General features: G+C 47.1%; 1 protein-coding gene across 1 annotated transcript; it reads right to left on the reverse strand.

Annotated features, from left to right (window-relative positions):
• Positions 1 to 4,328: 4,328 nt before the first annotated feature.
• SLC2A10 (solute carrier family 2 member 10) lies at positions 4,329 to 17,122 on the reverse strand. Its single transcript, XM_044986675.1, has 5 exons — positions 16,753 to 17,122; positions 9,918 to 11,300; positions 7,634 to 7,756; positions 6,273 to 6,408; positions 4,329 to 4,786 (listed from the first exon to the last, which is right to left on the reverse strand). Exons 1-5 carry the CDS (start codon positions 16,754 to 16,756, stop codon positions 4,690 to 4,692), a joined length of 1,743 nt encoding a protein of 580 aa, XP_044842610.1. The 5' UTR covers positions 16,757 to 17,122; the 3' UTR covers positions 4,329 to 4,689.
• Between the last annotated feature and the right edge of the window lie 332 nt (positions 17,123 to 17,454).

The following is a 17,454-nucleotide window of genomic DNA, read 5'->3' on the forward strand; positions in this document are numbered from 1 at the left end:
TGCACTCTGCAGGCTTTCCTGCCTCCCCTACCCCCATCTTCTGAAAAATAAAGTACTTGTCACCTGGCAAGCAAGATACCAGGCTTGGCGGGCTGATGGTCTAATGGGCTATGGCCTGTGATCCTAGCTGGTGTTGAGAGGCTGTGTTGCTGAGGGGTCTGGAGGTGCAAAGAAATAGTTACACGTGTCCAGCTGTGTTATGTGATCCTTGTAGGCCCCAAGACCCTGCTGAAAAGGCAGCAAAGTGCCATTGGCAAATCACCCCAAGGTTCGCAGTAGGGTAGTTTGCATTTTTCCTGTTAACTCCAACCTTTACCTCTTCACCTCTGAATTCTTTGCTGCCCCATGCAAAATCTACCATGAATAGGGCTTTGTGATTTACCTCAGATCCTTCTCCTCTTCCCTTTATAATGCCCACTAAGCACCCATCTTCCCACACTGGGTGGTGAAGTTCTCTTGAATTTATAATTTCAGCAGTGAAAAGCCCTTCTTGGACTGGGTCAGAGTTCTCAGACTTCGAGACCACAGCACCGAGGTGATGATGCTCCAACTATCACAACACAGGCTCATTTGCCTTCCAGAGAAGGGCAATAGGTCACTTTGTTACCGTGCGGCACATGACATTTTCCTGTTCCCTGCTCAGAATCACTTTAGGAGGCAGCATTGCCTGGGATAAAACACTGTGGTGCACATTGCTCAGGCCCACCCAGCAGCGGTGTCGAAATGCGATGTGCTCCTGTGGGGGGCGGGTATGAGTCACCTTTTCCAGCTTTGGCCAGTTCATGGGCTTAGCATTCCTTCCTCAGAGGTTATCCTGAAGATAATGCCATGGGACAGGGCCAATCCAATATTACCCATTCCCTAGGGAGGACTCAATCTACGGCATCTTTTGAGTAAGTTCCTGTCAAATATTATTTATATATTACAGTAGTTCCTAGGGGCCACCGATCAGGGACACACTGTGCTAGGTGTTGTACGCCCATTTAAGGATAGTCCCCCCGCCCCGCATCTGAGTATAAAATGAGAGACAACTGATTAATACAACACACAGATGGAGTGGAGGCAGCGCAAGGTAGAGACAGTTTTGGCTAGAGCAATAATCTGCAGTCTGTACACTCCAGCTGCCTAAAACATTGTCAAGCGTTTTGTAGGTGTCATGGCAGAGATGGAAGCAGTTTGGAAGAACCACAGTGCGGTGGCTTCCCAGATGTTTATAGTGAGCTCCTTCCATGTACATGGGAGAAAGCAGACAGGTCCTGGTTGGAATATTGAACAGACAACCAAGTCTGCTGTTGTTGGTGGAGCAGAAGAGATGGTTGCTGTCTCAGTTGTGTATAAGGCTGTCTACACTACCATTTATGTTGATATAATTTATGTCACTCAGGGGTGTGAATAAGTCACTCCCCTGAGCAACATAAGTTACACTGACCTAAGTGCTGGTGTGGACAGCACTATGTCGGCTGCTGCCGACTCATTGGAGGTGGATTAATTAGGTCGACGGGAGAGCTCTCTTCCATTGATTTAGAGTGGCTACACTAAAGAGCTTGCAGCTGCACCACTGTAAGCTCTCCAGGGTGGCCATATCTCAGAGCTAAAAGGAAATGAGCCATGCTGGACTTAAATGAGTTTAACCTCACAACACCCTGCAGAGACAGGGAAAAATTATCCTCATTCTACACATGTGGAAAATGAGGCCCAGGGACAATGGTCATATAGGAAATCAGTGCCAGAGCCTCAAACTTGAACCCAGCTCTCCCGATTCTCAGGCTAGTTTCTTAACCACTGGGCTACCCTTCCCAACTATGCTATGCAGATGCAGTCAGTTTAGAAGACAAGACATGCCCTGCACTATTCATTGTGTCAGAATAAACATTTTAAAAATATGAAAGCCTAACGAGCACACAGGAGCTGCGGCTGTGTTTGTACCATGGGGAATGATGACTGAAAAGGAGTTTGAGCAAGTCTCCTGACATCCCAGTACTTTATGCCCATTTTTTTCTGTGCCACAGAGAAGATTCCTATTCCCCTTTGTCTGCACTGCAAAGTCATTACAGTGATTCTGGTATATCACGTTGTACATGAAATCAAGGTGGTGGCTTACCAAGTAAAACAGTGTGTCATACCTCTCCCCCCACCCCCTAATCCCAGCCCAGAGACTCAGTGAAAGACATTCCCTTTCCATAGCTCATCAGAGGTTGTGTGTGGTAACTGGAGCTCACACTGGTAACACGGGCTCTAGGACACGTGTGTGTGTGTAGGAGGGACTCTAAGGAAGAGCAGCAGATATCTATAACCATTATCTGACCAGCTGCACTCAACGGTTTTGGAAAATAAAGTTCCTAGTTCCAAGCCTGGTTAAGGGGAGATGTTCTCGCTGGGAAGACTCTATCCTCCAAAGCCTTTGAGTTCAGGAGGATCACGGTTGCTGGGAGACCCTGCTTCTGTCCTACTTTGCAATGGCTTTAATGGAGGATGATTAGTTTGTCTTCATTAGCACTTCAGTGTGCTAGATGCTTCCCAAACAGAAAGTAAAGCCCACTCCCTGCCCCCAAAGAATTAATAACCTAGAACAGTAGCAGGCAGACACTGTGATGGAGGCTTTGGGAAGGGGCATGGCATGCAAACGAGCCAGGAACCCTGAGAGTGATGGGCTTTGTCTTGATAGTACAAACTATTTATAATCCAGAGTGGGGGTGAGGTTTTGTCAGCAAAGAGACAGATGGATGATCCCCAATAACTCCACACTCATGGTATCCGCCAGCTAGTCTCTGGCAGGCATGGTGAGAGAAGTGGGCTTTCGGGATGGATTTGAATGAGGGACTTTGAGTGACAAGGCCACGGTGCCTCACTACGTCAAATGGGGAGAAAGTGACTGCATGAATGATGAATCAGAAAGAGACACTGAGGCTGGAGTCAGAGCCTCCAGTTCCCCAGGGTGGAGCTCTGCTATGGAGCAAAGGCATATTTCAGAACTTTCTGCACTTGTTCTGCTTCTGCAGTAATCCTGATGGCATCGGGACTTGCTTCCCATTAGCCGTCTGTTAATGATGATGGACAGAGCAAAGGAAAGTGAACTGAAGTGTCATCACTGAACTACATCCCCCACTGGGCAGTGTAAGGGCTGAAATTACTGTCTGATCAACACAAGATGAAAAGAGGATGTGAAAGTCAGAAATAATGAAGCGTTCCTATTGACAAGGGAGGTCACTTGGGGAAGGGGAATGGTACAATCAATGAAGGAATTCCAGCTAGAGGTAGGAGAGGAGGTCATTTACTATGGCCCATGTGACTCTTCCCCTCTCTGTGGAGATACTCAAGAGGAGCAGCAACTACACTGGCAGTTTTGCTGTTGTGGCCACCTCTCCACTGTCAGCTGCACTGAGACCCATCAAACTCATTTCATATAGGCTGCCAAACAATTGGCGGATGGTAACAATACTTTAGTCACTATGGAGCTGCCTAGTGGTTTTCATCCTCAGCACTGAACCGTGGGACTTGCTTCCTCCATTGCTCCAACAGAGCCCAAGTCACAGGCATTTGCCTGAGGAGGTGATTGTGGTATCAATTAATGGTGTCGTTTTGAATGACATACATGTGCTTACGAGACTATTTGAGAAGGGCTCATTTTAGAAAATTATGCATAAAATGAACAAGCAAAAACAGGATTTGGGGCCAAATTTTCAAAAAAGTGCCTGAAAACTGCACACCCACAACCTTTTGTGCAAGCAAAACCCGTGTCCATGCATGCAAAAGAGCCTCTGTGTGTGCAAAATGGGGAAATGTGTGTAACGCTGAGAGACCCTGGTCGTTGTCGGGTGGGATCAAACCAGGGACCTCTGGAGCTTAGTGCATGAACATCTACCACGTGAGCTAAAAGTCAACTAGCTATTAGCTAAGGCTGTAGAGCAGACTCATTTTCTCTTTCTCTCTAAGTGGTCTCGGTGCCATTAGATGGGACAGAACACCACACCAGGAGGTGTGCAGACAAATACCCATTTCTGTTGGTGAAAATCTTATGGAATCAGCTAGGAGGAGGGCTACTTAGAACATTTGGCCTCTATGTTTTGGAAAATATTGCCCCATAGCCCTGTGGACTAGCATTGGCTGCATAGTTATCTCTGTTCAGTCAGGGCAATTATTTAGATTACCTGACAGACTCTATGGCACTGCTCAAAAGCTAAAAAACTAAGAATATATAATACAAACTGTTAAATCTTTGACATACTCATGGAACAGCCTGTGCATCAGTAATGAAGCAAGAAGGTCTCTTAACCAGGACAATAAATATTCTGCACACAGATAGTGCAGAGAGACAGAATCCGGACTTCTTGGCATAAGTTGTGCTTTATTTCTCAAATACAAAAAAACATAAATTCAACAAACAGTGGGAGGTTCCAACCTCTGAAATAATAAAAGATACCAAAGCAATGAGAGAGTCCCTCTTCAGAGTCCAGAATGCTATTGTCTATACATATAGCACAAATATATAGGGACACAATCTACAGCATTGCTAACATCCGTGTCTCAAGATTCAAGGCACTGCAATGAGTTCAGAGTGCTTGCTTACTGTGCCAGGGCTTTTCCTTCGAGCCAGTGACTGCCTTATGTTGAAGATATCCAGAATAAATCTCTTGCTGTCACAGACCTGACAGTTTTCCTGACAGTGACACTCGCTGCAGGTGGTTTGTTTCAGGATGCGCTGGAGTGCTCTACCCTTTGGTACTGAGCATGTGCAAAGTTTCCCCTTCTTCCAAATCTTCGCCTGAATGTGTTTCCTTTCAACAACCTGCCGGACAATGACTAAGGTCAGCTAGGAGCAGCTGCTGTTATCAGTGTGTTAGTGTTTACTTTTCTTCCCCTCTCACCTCATGGTGGGCACAGAATCCCTCCTTGGCATCTTCCTAAAAGACATGCTCTAACTCAGTGGTTCTCAAACTTTTGTACTGGTGACCCCTTTCACACAGCAAGCCTCTCAGTGCGACCCCCTTCATAAATTAAAAACACTTTGTTGTATATTTAACACCATTATAAATGTTGGAGGCAAAGCGGGGTTTGGGGTGGAGGCTGACAGCTCGCGACCCCCCCATGTAATAACCTCATGACCCCCTGAGGGGTCCTGACCCCCAGTTTGAGAACCCCTGCTCTAGCTCAACCAGAAGTTATGGGCTTGATGCAGGAAGTACTGGGTGAAAAGCTACGGCCTGTGTTATACTGGAGGGCAGACTACATGGTCCCTTCTGGCCTTAAAAATCTATGACTCTACTAATTTATAAGTAGGGTGTAAATGGCAAACTAAAGTCCTTCCTCTGCATCTCCTGCAATGCCCTTCAATCCTGATCTGTGATGCCCCCTAGTCCAATCCTGGGCTTCCCACATAGCGTGGCTAAGAGTGCAACTCAGTGCTGACCTGCAGCAACCCCTGCAATTTTCTCCCTAATTCCCCCCCAGGTCTGTTAATGCACCTCAGCCCTGACCTGTCGCTACTGTAATGGTGTCTGAGAATAAGAACGTGAAACTGTCCAGTCTAGACTCATTCTCTGGAATGCATCCAGTACAAATAAATAAATGGCACAAATCAATCTTGCCACTGATGAGACGATTCAGATTTTTAGTGATTCATTCACAGACATTTTGCTGACTAGTTATCAATCTAAGGACTTGTCTATACAGGAATACTCAGGAAAGTTAATCCAAACTAATTGGAGGTGTGAATTTAAATTGGATTGGTTAAACTGCATTAAACATCTGTGTGGATGATCTCATTCAGAATTGAGGCCTGGTCTACATAAGCTGCCTTGCGTCGACCTAACTATGGAAGTGGCTACACTAAAAGTTTGCTCCCACCGGTGTAACTGCCCCGCTACACTGACTTAATATCTATACCTTCACGATGTAGTTAGGTTGATGCAGTGTCAGTGTAGACATTGTGCAGCTTACATCTACTGTTAATGGCTTTCAGGAACCATCCCACAATGCCCCCGCCCCGACAATTAAATTGGCCCAAGCGCTCCCAGTGAGGACATGCACTTCCAACACAAGGAGCATAGCGCAGACATGCAAAAGTGATTTAATTACTGAGGCGACTGTATGACAACATAACTTAGGTCAACATAATTCTGTAGTGTAGACATGCCCTTAGTAACACAGATCAGTTGTTTTTCGGATGAATAACTGGGGGCCTGATCCTTCGTGTATGTTACAAAGACCCCCTACTAAAGTCATAGGGTAGGACCCTTTGACCTGGAAAAGAGCCAGCACCACAGCGTACGTACCGTTTCCTTGAGAACTGCTGGTCTATCTCCTCCAGAGACTGTCCTTTCGTTTCCGGAACAAAAAGATAAATAAATATAACAGCTGCCACTCCCACTACTCCATAGAGAAGAAACATCCATGACAAGCCTATGGCATCTACAGAAACAGGTTCAAAAGAGTGAAGGGTTAACAAGAGATAACACCATTTGCACTGAATGTCCTTTGGCATATGAAGCAAGTTGGTATCTTCACCAAACATCAGTTGTGTTGTGTGGGGCCATTGTACTTAGAGAAGCCTGTAAAACATAGCAGAGAAACGCACAAGGCCCGGATTGTGAATCAGCCAATGAGAAAGACAGCTCACAGCTCCAGAACTCTGAAGTACTGACATCCCAGTCTCTGCCTGCCAGAGCTGTGTAAGGAGCAGGGATTAACCTCGGCTCCAGAGGCCAGGCAGTACCTGATGATTTTCTCAGTCTAGTGCATCAGACAGCTCTGCTGGCAAGAAAAGTTGAAGAGCAAGGGGTTGCAAAAGTTGCAAGCTTGGTGCTTTCCAGACGGATTCAGATTCACTGCACTCGGCCAGTACAACATTTCCATTGCCCACATCACAAAATAACCCAATGTGAAAGAATGAAGCAAAAGCTATGGTGTTTTTATCACCATGGATGACACAGAAGCTGCAGGGAGCCACTTCTAGCAGACAGGGGCGGCTCTAGGATTTGCGCCGCCCCAAGCAGGGCGGCATGCCGCGGGGGGTGCTCTGGCGGTCGCCGGTCCCGTGGCTCCCGTGGACCTCCTGCAGACGTGCCTGCGGAGGGTCCGCTGGTCCTGCGGCTCCAGTGGACTTCCCGCAGGCATGCCTGCGGATGCTCCACCGAAGCCACGGGACCAGCGGATCCTCCGCAGGCACGTCTGCGGGAGGTCCAGTGGAGCCGTGGGACCAGCGGACCCTCCGCAGGCATGCCTGCGGGAGGTCCACCGGAGCCACCTGCCGCCCTCCCGCGGGACGCCGCCCAAGCGCGTGCTTGGCGCGCTGGGGTCTGGAGCCGGCCCTGCTAGCAGAGATAAAATCAGCCTGGCTCCTATCAGGGTGGCTAAGGAATGGTGCCCTTTTGTCTCACCTGGTAGTATAGGAGGGTCCCAGTTCAAGGCTTGACTTCAGTGTTACACACAGCGTGAGTTCTTCACACATGGGTTGTATCCATTCTAGTACCTAACCACCAGCAGCCCGAAATGATACCCAATCCCCACACAGCATCCTGTGGCCAGTAGGGACATTGGTAGCCTGGCTGATTCTAGTAGCCTGACAGTAGGGAACTGAAGGGTGCTTGGACTGGATTTGGGAAGGATTATACATACCAATGAGGACTATACATACCAATGAGATCAAGGAACGAGAGGCTGATCAGTAAATTAGCAGCCCAGTTAAAGCTGTTGCAGAAGGAAAAGGCCCTTCCTCTTATTCCAGCAGGATAGATCTCACTGAGGACCAGCCATGTCACTGCAGAGAGGAAAGAAGGAGAGACAACAGCATCTTTAGGCAAGGTCAGTGTGAAAGGGCGTGGGAAAGTTTTAAGGCTGGATTTTACCAGGGGCTGAACACCGGCCTATCTCTGCACCCACTGAATTCAACGTTAAAGCTTCAACTGACTTCAACAGGAGAGTGCCAAGGCTGAGAGTTTTCTAAAATCCCACCTTTACTATTTTGTGGAGGAACAAAATACAAATATAGAGACAAACTACACACAAAGGCCCAGGGAGAGGGACCCAGGAGGAATCTGCAGAAAAGCTCCTAAAAACCCAGTTACCTGAAGCTACATTTGGGACATAAACAGGCTCAGTTCTAAACAGTAGGATAAAGGCAGGAGACAGCGCTACATTTTGTCTAAAACCAGAGACACCCCTTGTAGAGATGGGAACAGTACACACAGTGAGGGTGTCTCTCATGCCCAGGGAGGCCATTTCCAGAAAGATGAGCAGGGATAGCTGCTCCCTTTAGACTTGGTGGGACATATGCAGCTCAGTCTTGGAGCATCACACCTAACACTTACCCAGTCGTGTGTCTAATTTGCAGGATTCTAGGCAGCTGTTTCTATTACATGCATTTCATTATAAAATAATAACAACAGTACTGGGCCCCTACACTGTGCTTTTTGGCCATGGAGCTCAGTGCTTTACACAGGTGGATAAGTAGTATTAGTTCAGATTTGCAGATGGGGAAACTGAGGCACAGAGAGGTTAACTGACTTACCCAAGGTTGCACAGAAAGTATGCGGCAGAGCTGGGAACAGAATTCAGTTCTCTTAATCTCCAAGGGACCACACTACCTGTCACAGAGTGCAGGACACTTCAGTATATAATCTAGGTATGTCCCAGAAATAATTCAGTATTTTGTGAAACCGTATGTGATGGCATAAAACAACTGAAAAGGATGCTGTCAAGTTTATGAGGCCTACCGTGGACCTACTGTCTTTTTACTTAGATCTTTTTAACTTCATTAGATGTGGTTTCCTTTTCCCCAAAATAAAAACTTCACAAGCAGCTCTGCAGTAACAAATCTGGGTGCTCACGCAAGGAATTTGGTCAAGGAGCAGACGTGAGTGGGATACTTTCAAAGGGGTAACTATAAATAACAATAAATTAAAAGCAAAAATGATTCAATTTTTAAATTATTCAAAATATCTATTTAGGCAAGTGTAATACACCTTCCATTGCCTAAAATAAAAGGCAGCTGGAATGAGGATAGGTTGGGTGTGCTTTACATAAGCTTTCAACTGCGGATTACCTATCAAATATGGTCCAGGCGAGTTATGACTAAAAGCCATTGCCAGGTGGCAAGTGACTGGTAACACCTGTGAAATGAGTTGATAATCCCACTTCAGTTCCTAGTGGATGGGCGTCTACACCCCAGTTGGCAGTAATGACTTGTCACCTTTGCTGACTCTCTCAGAAGAGATGCGGAAGGTCGATAGGGCCATGAAGACCCAGGGACCAAAAATTGTGCTGTGAGGCACTGATGTATACTGGCCTTTTGGACAGTGAACCGTAACTATTTAAAAAACACGAAATTCCAGATGTAGCTTCAAGCCAATGCTTCCTTCTCTTATTATGTGCTGTGAGTTTTCCAAATATATTTTAAAGCCTAGAGACGGACCTGCCAGCTACAGTAAGGAAGAAAGGAAGGCTGCACTGGACTGGGACTCAGGATATATGGATTCTACTCTCAGCTCTGCCATTGACCTCATGCATGACCTTTGGTAAGTCACTTAGTCCTCCCGTGCCTCAGCTTACCATCTGTAAAATGGGGTTAATAATTTTCCCCTGCCTCCCAGGGGCGTTGTGAAGATCAGCTCAATGTTTGTGAGGTGCCCAGTTTCTACAGTGATGAACACCACAGAAAAAACTATTAAAAAAATAACTCAGGGCAGAGGTAATATGTATGGGAACCTTACACTGATGCTGTACCAGACCTCCAGTCTGCAGGGCTGGAGCATATGAAATCATTCAGGGAGGCACGAGTGTGGGATATTTTTTCAGTTGCAGGACCCTCAGCTGCCTTGTAAAGCAGGTACATAGCAATGTTTCCAGAGTATTGTGACGCTCAGTCATGGTTTTATACTATGGGTTATGGCAGACAGAGCATGTATAAACGCCATACTTACTTGGTCCAAATCCAATTGAGAACGCGCTCACAAAGGCCATCAGGCTCAGCAAAGTAATCCAATTTAAAACTATATGTTCCCTATTGGGAGTATCGCTGAAAGGAGAGCTTGTGTTTTGCACCGTCTCTTCATTGGACTGATTTGGCAGGTCCATTTTCTGAGTGCGGGAAGACTCTGTAATGATCTCTCTGTTTCTAGTGCTGGCAAAGTCTTTTGTAAGATCCTCTAGTCTGGTAAGAGCAAAACCGGGACTCAACTGACTTTCACCAGCAGCTGAAGTCCGTGGGATGTACAACACAGCTGGTCGGGAGGATACTGGCTGCATGGGATGTTGTGCTATGGTGTACGAAGCATTGGACTCTGTGGCAGTCTTACAGTCTCTGGCCTTATCCAATGGAACAGTCCAGCTGGTGAGGCCAATAGCAGTGACGGAGACAGACATCACCACACACCCAGCAATCAATAATACCCTTCTGCCGGCCTTATCTGCAAAAACCATCGCAACTAATGTTGCAATCACCTTCATCACTCCGAGCCCCACGGAAGCCAGGACAGCAGATGAATCATTCTGAAATCCCACGGAGCGGAAGATTTTGGAAGCATAGCACAGGACATTAGGTTGCCCGGTGAACTGCTGAAAGAGCACCAAACCCAGGCCAACCAGAGTCCTGCTTTTCATGTTGTCTCTAGACCTGAAAAGGTCAAGAAAGGAATAATGCTTCTCCTTACATGGCTCCGGCTTTGCTTCCTCTCCATCTTCACTGTTTTGCAGTTGAATGAGGCCCTTCTGAGAGTCACAGTCCCAAAGGTTTAATACAACAGGCTTAGTCGGGAGGAGCAGGATACTGAGAAACTGTATGACAGTCGGTGCAAGAGCCAATCCAAACATGTATCTCCATCCCTCAGTCATGTCTGAGAAGATGTAGTTCAGCGCATATGAAAGCAAGATGCCCACGGTGATGCCAGCTTCATAGAGAGACACCAGCAGCCCTCGCTGATGAGCAGCCACCATTTCGGAGACATAGATGCAGCATGCCATGGACGACACAGAGATTGCAAACCCTACAGTCATACGTCCAAATACCAGCCAAATAAGTGACCCTGCCAATGTCAGAATGAGGCTGCCACCCAACAAGATTAGGTTGCTGACCAGTATCGCCCTCCTCCTTCCATGACGGTCAATGAGGATCCCACCAACCAAAGAGGCAAGGAGAGCCCCAATGAGCAGGGAACTCACGAGGATTTCCTGTTCAAAGCAGCTGAGGTGGAAGTCCATTTGCAATTGCAGTAAGGCACCAGAGATAATCCCCAGCTCATATCCGAACATTAACCCACCCAGGAGAGAGACGGTTGCAGGCAACAGAAGGACCAGCAATGCACGACCTGGAAAGCAAGCAAGCAACAGTGGAATTTCAAAGATTCACTCTGCTGGCGTTATAATGAAAATGGAAAAAGCTGTTCTGATAAAAGGAGGCCCAGGTTTTCAGCATGCACATTTGCGCACCTAAGTTACACAAACAATTACACCAGTTGGGTGTACAATTGTGGTAATCATGCCTATAAACAACCAAGCATCTCTCTGGGTATGTATTTATGGAATTACAATGAGTGTGCATTCAGTCATCACAACTGTGCATGGAGTTTAGTCATGGAAAGGGGCGCACATATTTGTGCTCACAGTTCTGAAATTGTGGGCCTGGGGTGTGAATGTGAACACAGTTAAGACTTAGCTGTAACTGGAAGTCAGTGATTTATAGTGGAGAAGCCAGGGTAATTCCTCCTTAGACTGTCCAAACTATTCTGTATGTTCAACAACTTCCCAGCCAGGGGATGTAGTTTTCTCCTTTCTGTATTTTTCTGTGGGTTGTGTTACCATTATGATGCTCTAGTCCTCAGTTTGTAACTTAGAAGCATCTGTGTGGGTTCTTTTCACCACCTAGGATTTTCACAAATAAATCATCAGAGGAGCAAGTTACTGTCTCTATGTGCTGAATACTGACACTCCTGCCTGCCTGTTAACTCTCACACCAGAGAGCTAGAAAGGACCACTTGGGCCATCCTGTGAACCCTTTGCTGCTCGTTACCACATTCCCTCTAACTTCTTACCTAATCCCTCCTTAATTCCCTGCAATGGTCAGGCCTTCCTGGGAAAAATGTATTCCATTCCCCTAAAGTCCAGCATAAACTCTGACTTCCTAAGAAGATCCTTCCTTCTTGTCTTACCATCATCTTTTCATTACAAGGGATGTCCAGTATTTTAGATCCAAACTTCCCCATTACAAGATCTGACTTTACTGTATCTGACTTTTAATGTGATAAATTATTTCCATCAGAAATTCTAGGTCAGGATACTGAAGTTCTAGACAGTGTTATGCTAACACAAACAATTGTCTTTATTTACAGCTTCCTGCACCATTATTTCACTTGTTTCCCTCACGTTGTGTCTCTGGCCCTCCATCTGAGCCTGGGCAGGGAGACAGGACTCGCTGAGGTAATAGGAGTAGAAAATATTAAACTAACCGATTTTGTGTCCCCTTTCTTTCCTCTGAAAAGCTCAATTTTTAAGTCCCTTTGCTAATGCTAATAACAGAGGCAGAGATCTCAAGGATTTCCCTTTAATGTCTCCTCACCAGATAAGTGGTATCATATAGCCTGGCCCCTGTGCATTGCATGATTATGTGTGTGCAGGTAAATTGCTGCATGAGTGTGGATTATTTTGAAATTGCAGCACAGTTATGCTCCCGAATCTCATTAGCTAAAAAGAAGTCTCTAGCCCTTATCACGGCAAGAAAGCCAAAGGGAATGCAAAACCAGGTTGGTGGTGTGTGCTCTGAGAGGTGTGAAATGCTCCAGTCACCTTAATTTAAGTCTGAGGACAGTTTAAACTTCAGCGTTAACTCTTTCACTGCTGAGTATTTTAGCAGGAACATAGAGCTTGTTTTTCAGTGCTGAATGCAATGGAAGATGTTGGGAGTGCGTGTAGGGGCCCACAGCTACTTGCTGTCAAGGGTTACTGGGGTGGTGGCTCAATCCCTCCTACCCCCTGATTTAAAACCACCTCTGCCTCTGACCAAAAGGGGGAGGCTAAGAGGAAGTGCATTCTATCCCCCTACCAAAGGCCTCAGCTGTCCCCTGGGAACCAAAAACCAAAGCTACTCCCCATACTTTCCTGGATGCTGAATGCCTCCAGCTCTACACTGAAAACTTCTACCAGGCTGGTAGGTATGGTCAGTACAGGCAGTCGAACCATACTGAAAATAAAACAGTGGGGCAGCACAAAATAAACTGAGGCCTGGGGTAAAATCCCAGCCTGACTGGGAGCTTTCCCACTGACTTCAGTGAAAGCAGACTCTCTCATGTGGTCTACCCACAAAGTTGCACCATTTTAATTAAAGGCATGATTTTACACTGATTGTATTAAACTGATATGACTCTATATGTTTACTCTCTTATGTCAGTTTAAACATAGATCAGTTTCACCTGCGTGGGTAAATGTACAGGAGCAAGTTAAACCAATAAAACCAGCATGAAGACAATATAAGAGAGATCATACACAAAAGTTGCACTGGTTTAACTAACCAGATTTAAATTCAGCTGGTGCAACTTCTGTATCTAGACAAGCCCTGAATTTAATATCAGAACAAATTAGATGCACAAAGAATACTAAATGGTTTGGACTAGACTAGTGGAGGGCAGTTAGGAGTGGAGTGCTTGACCATGCCACATAATCCCTAGGTCCCTGCCACAAAATCCTGGGGCCTCAGTCTCATCATTTAGGTCTAATGCCCCACACAAGATACCCGGCCTTTATATATAGCCTATTAGAGTAATATTAGGGCAGCAGTGTTCTCCAATGATAGCAGAAATTAGAACCCCTTCATTCTATTTCTGCCTGTATCTCTGATGTGACACATGACCTTGGTCAAGTCACTTAACTTTTCAGCGCCTCATTTTTCCATTTCTGTACAATAGGGATAATAATACAGCGCTACAGAGGTGTTTGTGGGACTTAATTAGTATTTGTAAAGTGCTTTGAGAGCCTTGATGAGAGGCACAAGAGAAGGAAAAAATTACCATGGGAGAACCTGACAAGTGGAAAATAAGGATAACTGGGCAGTGGTGTTAAAAAAGTACTGGCTTGTAATAGAGAATTATTTCTCCTGGCCAGGCTCAGGCTCTGCATCTTTCTTGGTGACAAAAGCCTTAAGTTCTCTGGGCAAGGGACTGTCACTTCATCTGTGTTTGTACAATATCCGGCACAACGGGGCCTGAAACCTGACTGGGGTCTTTGGGCAACACCAGTAATAATCGTACAGATAATGTTCACCACACCAAATGACCTATTTCTCCTAAATGTTGAGATGCAGGCAGGAGTTTGTTCTGTAATATGCTGTTTTCCAGCATGTGACACTGATGCTTTGTTACTGGTTTTGCTTTAATTTAAAATACTGTTATTTTAAATAGACTATTGGGAAAAAAAATTATGGAAACACCCACTGAAAAATGGAAAAGTTTCCTCAACTAGAGCTTTATAAGATGTTTTGCAGTCTGTGCTTTACAGGAAGTGTCTATATTTAGCTTCTAATTACAGTATGCAGTAAAGGTTATTTCTCGGTAAAGGCTAGATTTACATTTGTATTTATTCTGTAGAGTTTTGTCGTGCCTTTTGTATTCATTATGTCACTCATGATACATGCCAAAACCCACCCTCCATGCAGTTACCTACACTTAATCACTTCTTGCACACATGTAATATAGATAATTAGAAACAATATTTGCTCAATAAGAACAGAAAGGGGACAGGGCCATTCTACTGTACTTCTCATTATCTTTGTGGGCACTAACGATTTATGACCTTTGATTTAAATCCAACTTGCTATTCAGTCAATTCCAATGCTGTCATGGGGGCTCAGTGACATGTGTCCCTGCACTTGGCTTTCACATCTGCACTCCTCTCTTGAATCTTTACTTAATGTCACAAGGGGAAAAAGTTTGGTGGGTCTCACCGATGCCTCTCTGTCAAGTGTGCACTTGGCTCAGGGCTAGAATAGTAGTTGGTGGTGCCAGTCAGGATTCAGATAAACTGACTTTTGTACCACTAAGGACATTATTTGCATAAGACCAGTGCCAACACTCTCGATCAATGCAACTTCCTTTAACAAAAAGTTTAATAGTGGGTTCTAATTCTCAGTTGTTCTGTTCCTCCACTCATGCCAGGAAGTGGGGCTGGGGACAAAGTTGGCTTTAAGCCACCTTTTGTGCTCCTTGTAGTCTAAGGGCAAGCAGTAGCTTCTGGCAAAAATCAGCGCCTCTGAGCAGCTTTAACGGATGCTCTGGCTGCAAAGCCCCCCTATGGGTGTGCTAGGTCACGGTGTGAGATGCCAGTGCCCCAAATACTAGCCATGCACATTGGGGGCTGGCAGAGAGTTCCAGCAGCTTGGTTCAATGGCTGGGGAATTATCTTTCACTGGGAGTTCCCCAGGAGCTGTTTCCACCCCTTCATATCACCAGAGTAGCATTAATGGGCTGGGGCAGAGAGGATAATTTGGCCTATAAAGTTTGCTACGAGATTTGGTAAAAAGATTTCTAAATTCAAAATGTTGTCAAAAATCAGTTTGAAAATGTCAACTTTTTTGTGTGTGAAAATTTCATTGTGTTTTTCGGATCCTTTCTGTTAGCTACGTTTTCATAAGACTTCTGGTCTGGTGCTTCCTGTTCACAAGCAGTTAGCAATAAAAAAAAGACACAGCTACAATTCAGCCCCATGGGATACAGCACCCTACATGCTTATGCCTGACTACAGGGTTCTGGCGCTTCAGAGCCTTAGCAGTGGTCTGAAACTTGCCAATACAAACCAAAATGTGACTTCTATATTCAAAGGGGGCTAATGATTTTGGGTGTCTCTGTTTTTGGGTGTGCCTAGATGCACTCACAGGAGTTTGATTTTCAAAAAGTGCTGTGCACCCACCCTCTGAAAAAATCAAACCCTTTTTAAGGTGTGTGAAGTTGGCACCCAAAACTAGCAGCACCCAAAATCACTAGCCTCTATTGAAAACGGAGACCGGCGTGCTAGAGTTGGCTGTGAGGGTGGTATGAGGATTAACTGAATCTAAATTAGCCGGCGGAGAATGAATGACAGTGGTTCTCCGCTACTACACCAGAGGGAGAGGAGAGGACTCTAGGAAATCAGTGGCAATGTTGTAATGAAGGAAGTATTTGGAGTAATCAGTAACAGTTCACTTAACATCAAGCCTGATATCCCATGAACTCTGGGACATGGGCTGAAGGGTCTCAGGCCCATTCCTAGCGTACAAGAATCCATATTACAAAAGCCTCCAGCTCCAAGCGGTGGCAGCCTCAGCAGAGAGCCCAAGGACTGAGAGGGCCATGGAATCTGAACCCTCCAGCTCAGGGGGTGGGGGGAAGCTGCCCTCACTGCCCCTGCTATGGATTAGGTAGCAGGAATCCCACCTCCGGGCTGTGTAGGTGTGAATTCAACCCAGCCTCCTTCACAGCACCAAAACTCCCGGAGGGAGAGGGGGGAGACACGACAAACCACCCCCCCGATCCATCTCTCCTCCACCCCCACCGATCCTGCCGGGAAGCACCATCCCTTAAAGGCTTAAACCATCCCCCTCCCCCAGGCGGGCTGTGCGATCCGGGCGGGGGGAGGTCACTGGGGCTGGGAGAGAAGCAGCAGCAAAGCGGGATCACCAGCACGGGCGGCGAGTGACAAAGCAACCCCCAGCCCGGCCCCCTGGATTCCGCCTGGAGCCAGCCAGCCCCGCAACCCCCGCTGCGCCCCCAGCCCCTCGCCGGGCGGCGCGGCACTTACCCATGGCGATGCGAGAGGCCGGCCGGGGAGTTCGGCTCAAGTTTGTTTCCAACCAGCCCGGGACAGGGCAGTAAAACCCAAACCGACTGATTCAGGTCCCTCCGATCATCTGTGCCCGGGGGGGATCCGCCCCCGCTGCAGCAGCAGCCCTGAGCAGGGGGGCTCTGAGCCAGACCCGGAGAGGAGCGGGGCTCCCCGACCCTGGACCGGGGATCCACATCCAGGATCCCCGGGCAGCCAGACGCGAAACTCCTGCGCTCTCCTCGCCTGGGGCGGGACTGGCGGCTGGGTGCCCCAGGCTCGGGCACGCCTCGCCTGCCGCGATCCGGCTCGAAACCCTCCAGAAACTCCCGCCCCAGAAACTTTCCCTTCCCCGCCAGCCCCGCTAGCGCCCGGCAGCGCCGAGCCAGGGGGTGCTGCAGCGCAGCGCCACGTTGCTAGCGCCCTGCCTACTGCAGCTGGGACGGCGGAGCACTTCCTGGGGGTTGTAGTCCTGGTTCCCCGGCCCGGGGACAGCTGCCCCGCCAAGGGCTTGGTGGTTGTGCAAAGCCCGGAGCGAGCAGCAGTCGGCAGAGCTCGCTCTGTACCCACCCCCCTGTAATGGGGTTTGCCCTGGCTCCTCCAGCACTGATTCCGTCTCCCTTGCAGGGAATTATTGTTGATCCGCTTCCCTTTGCGATGAAGGGTTTTTGCAAAGTGAGT

This window comes from Mauremys mutica, chromosome 13, assembly GCF_020497125.1.
Source record: "Mauremys mutica isolate MM-2020 ecotype Southern chromosome 13, ASM2049712v1, whole genome shotgun sequence".
In the NCBI taxonomy this organism is placed as follows: Eukaryota; Metazoa; Chordata; order Testudines; family Geoemydidae; genus Mauremys; species Mauremys mutica.

Bases quoted from the DNA above. Each gene is read 5' to 3' on its own strand.
- SLC2A10 (XM_044986675.1), bottom strand. The intron at 6,409-7,633 runs GTATGTATAGTC...CTGTTTCTGTAG, and splicing joins CTCGTTCCTTGATCTCATTG to ATGCCATAGGCTTGTCATGG. The intron at 4,787-6,272 runs GTACGTACGCTG...ATTGTCCGGCAG, and splicing joins CAGCAGTTCTCAAGGAAACG to GTTGTTGAAAGGAAACACAT.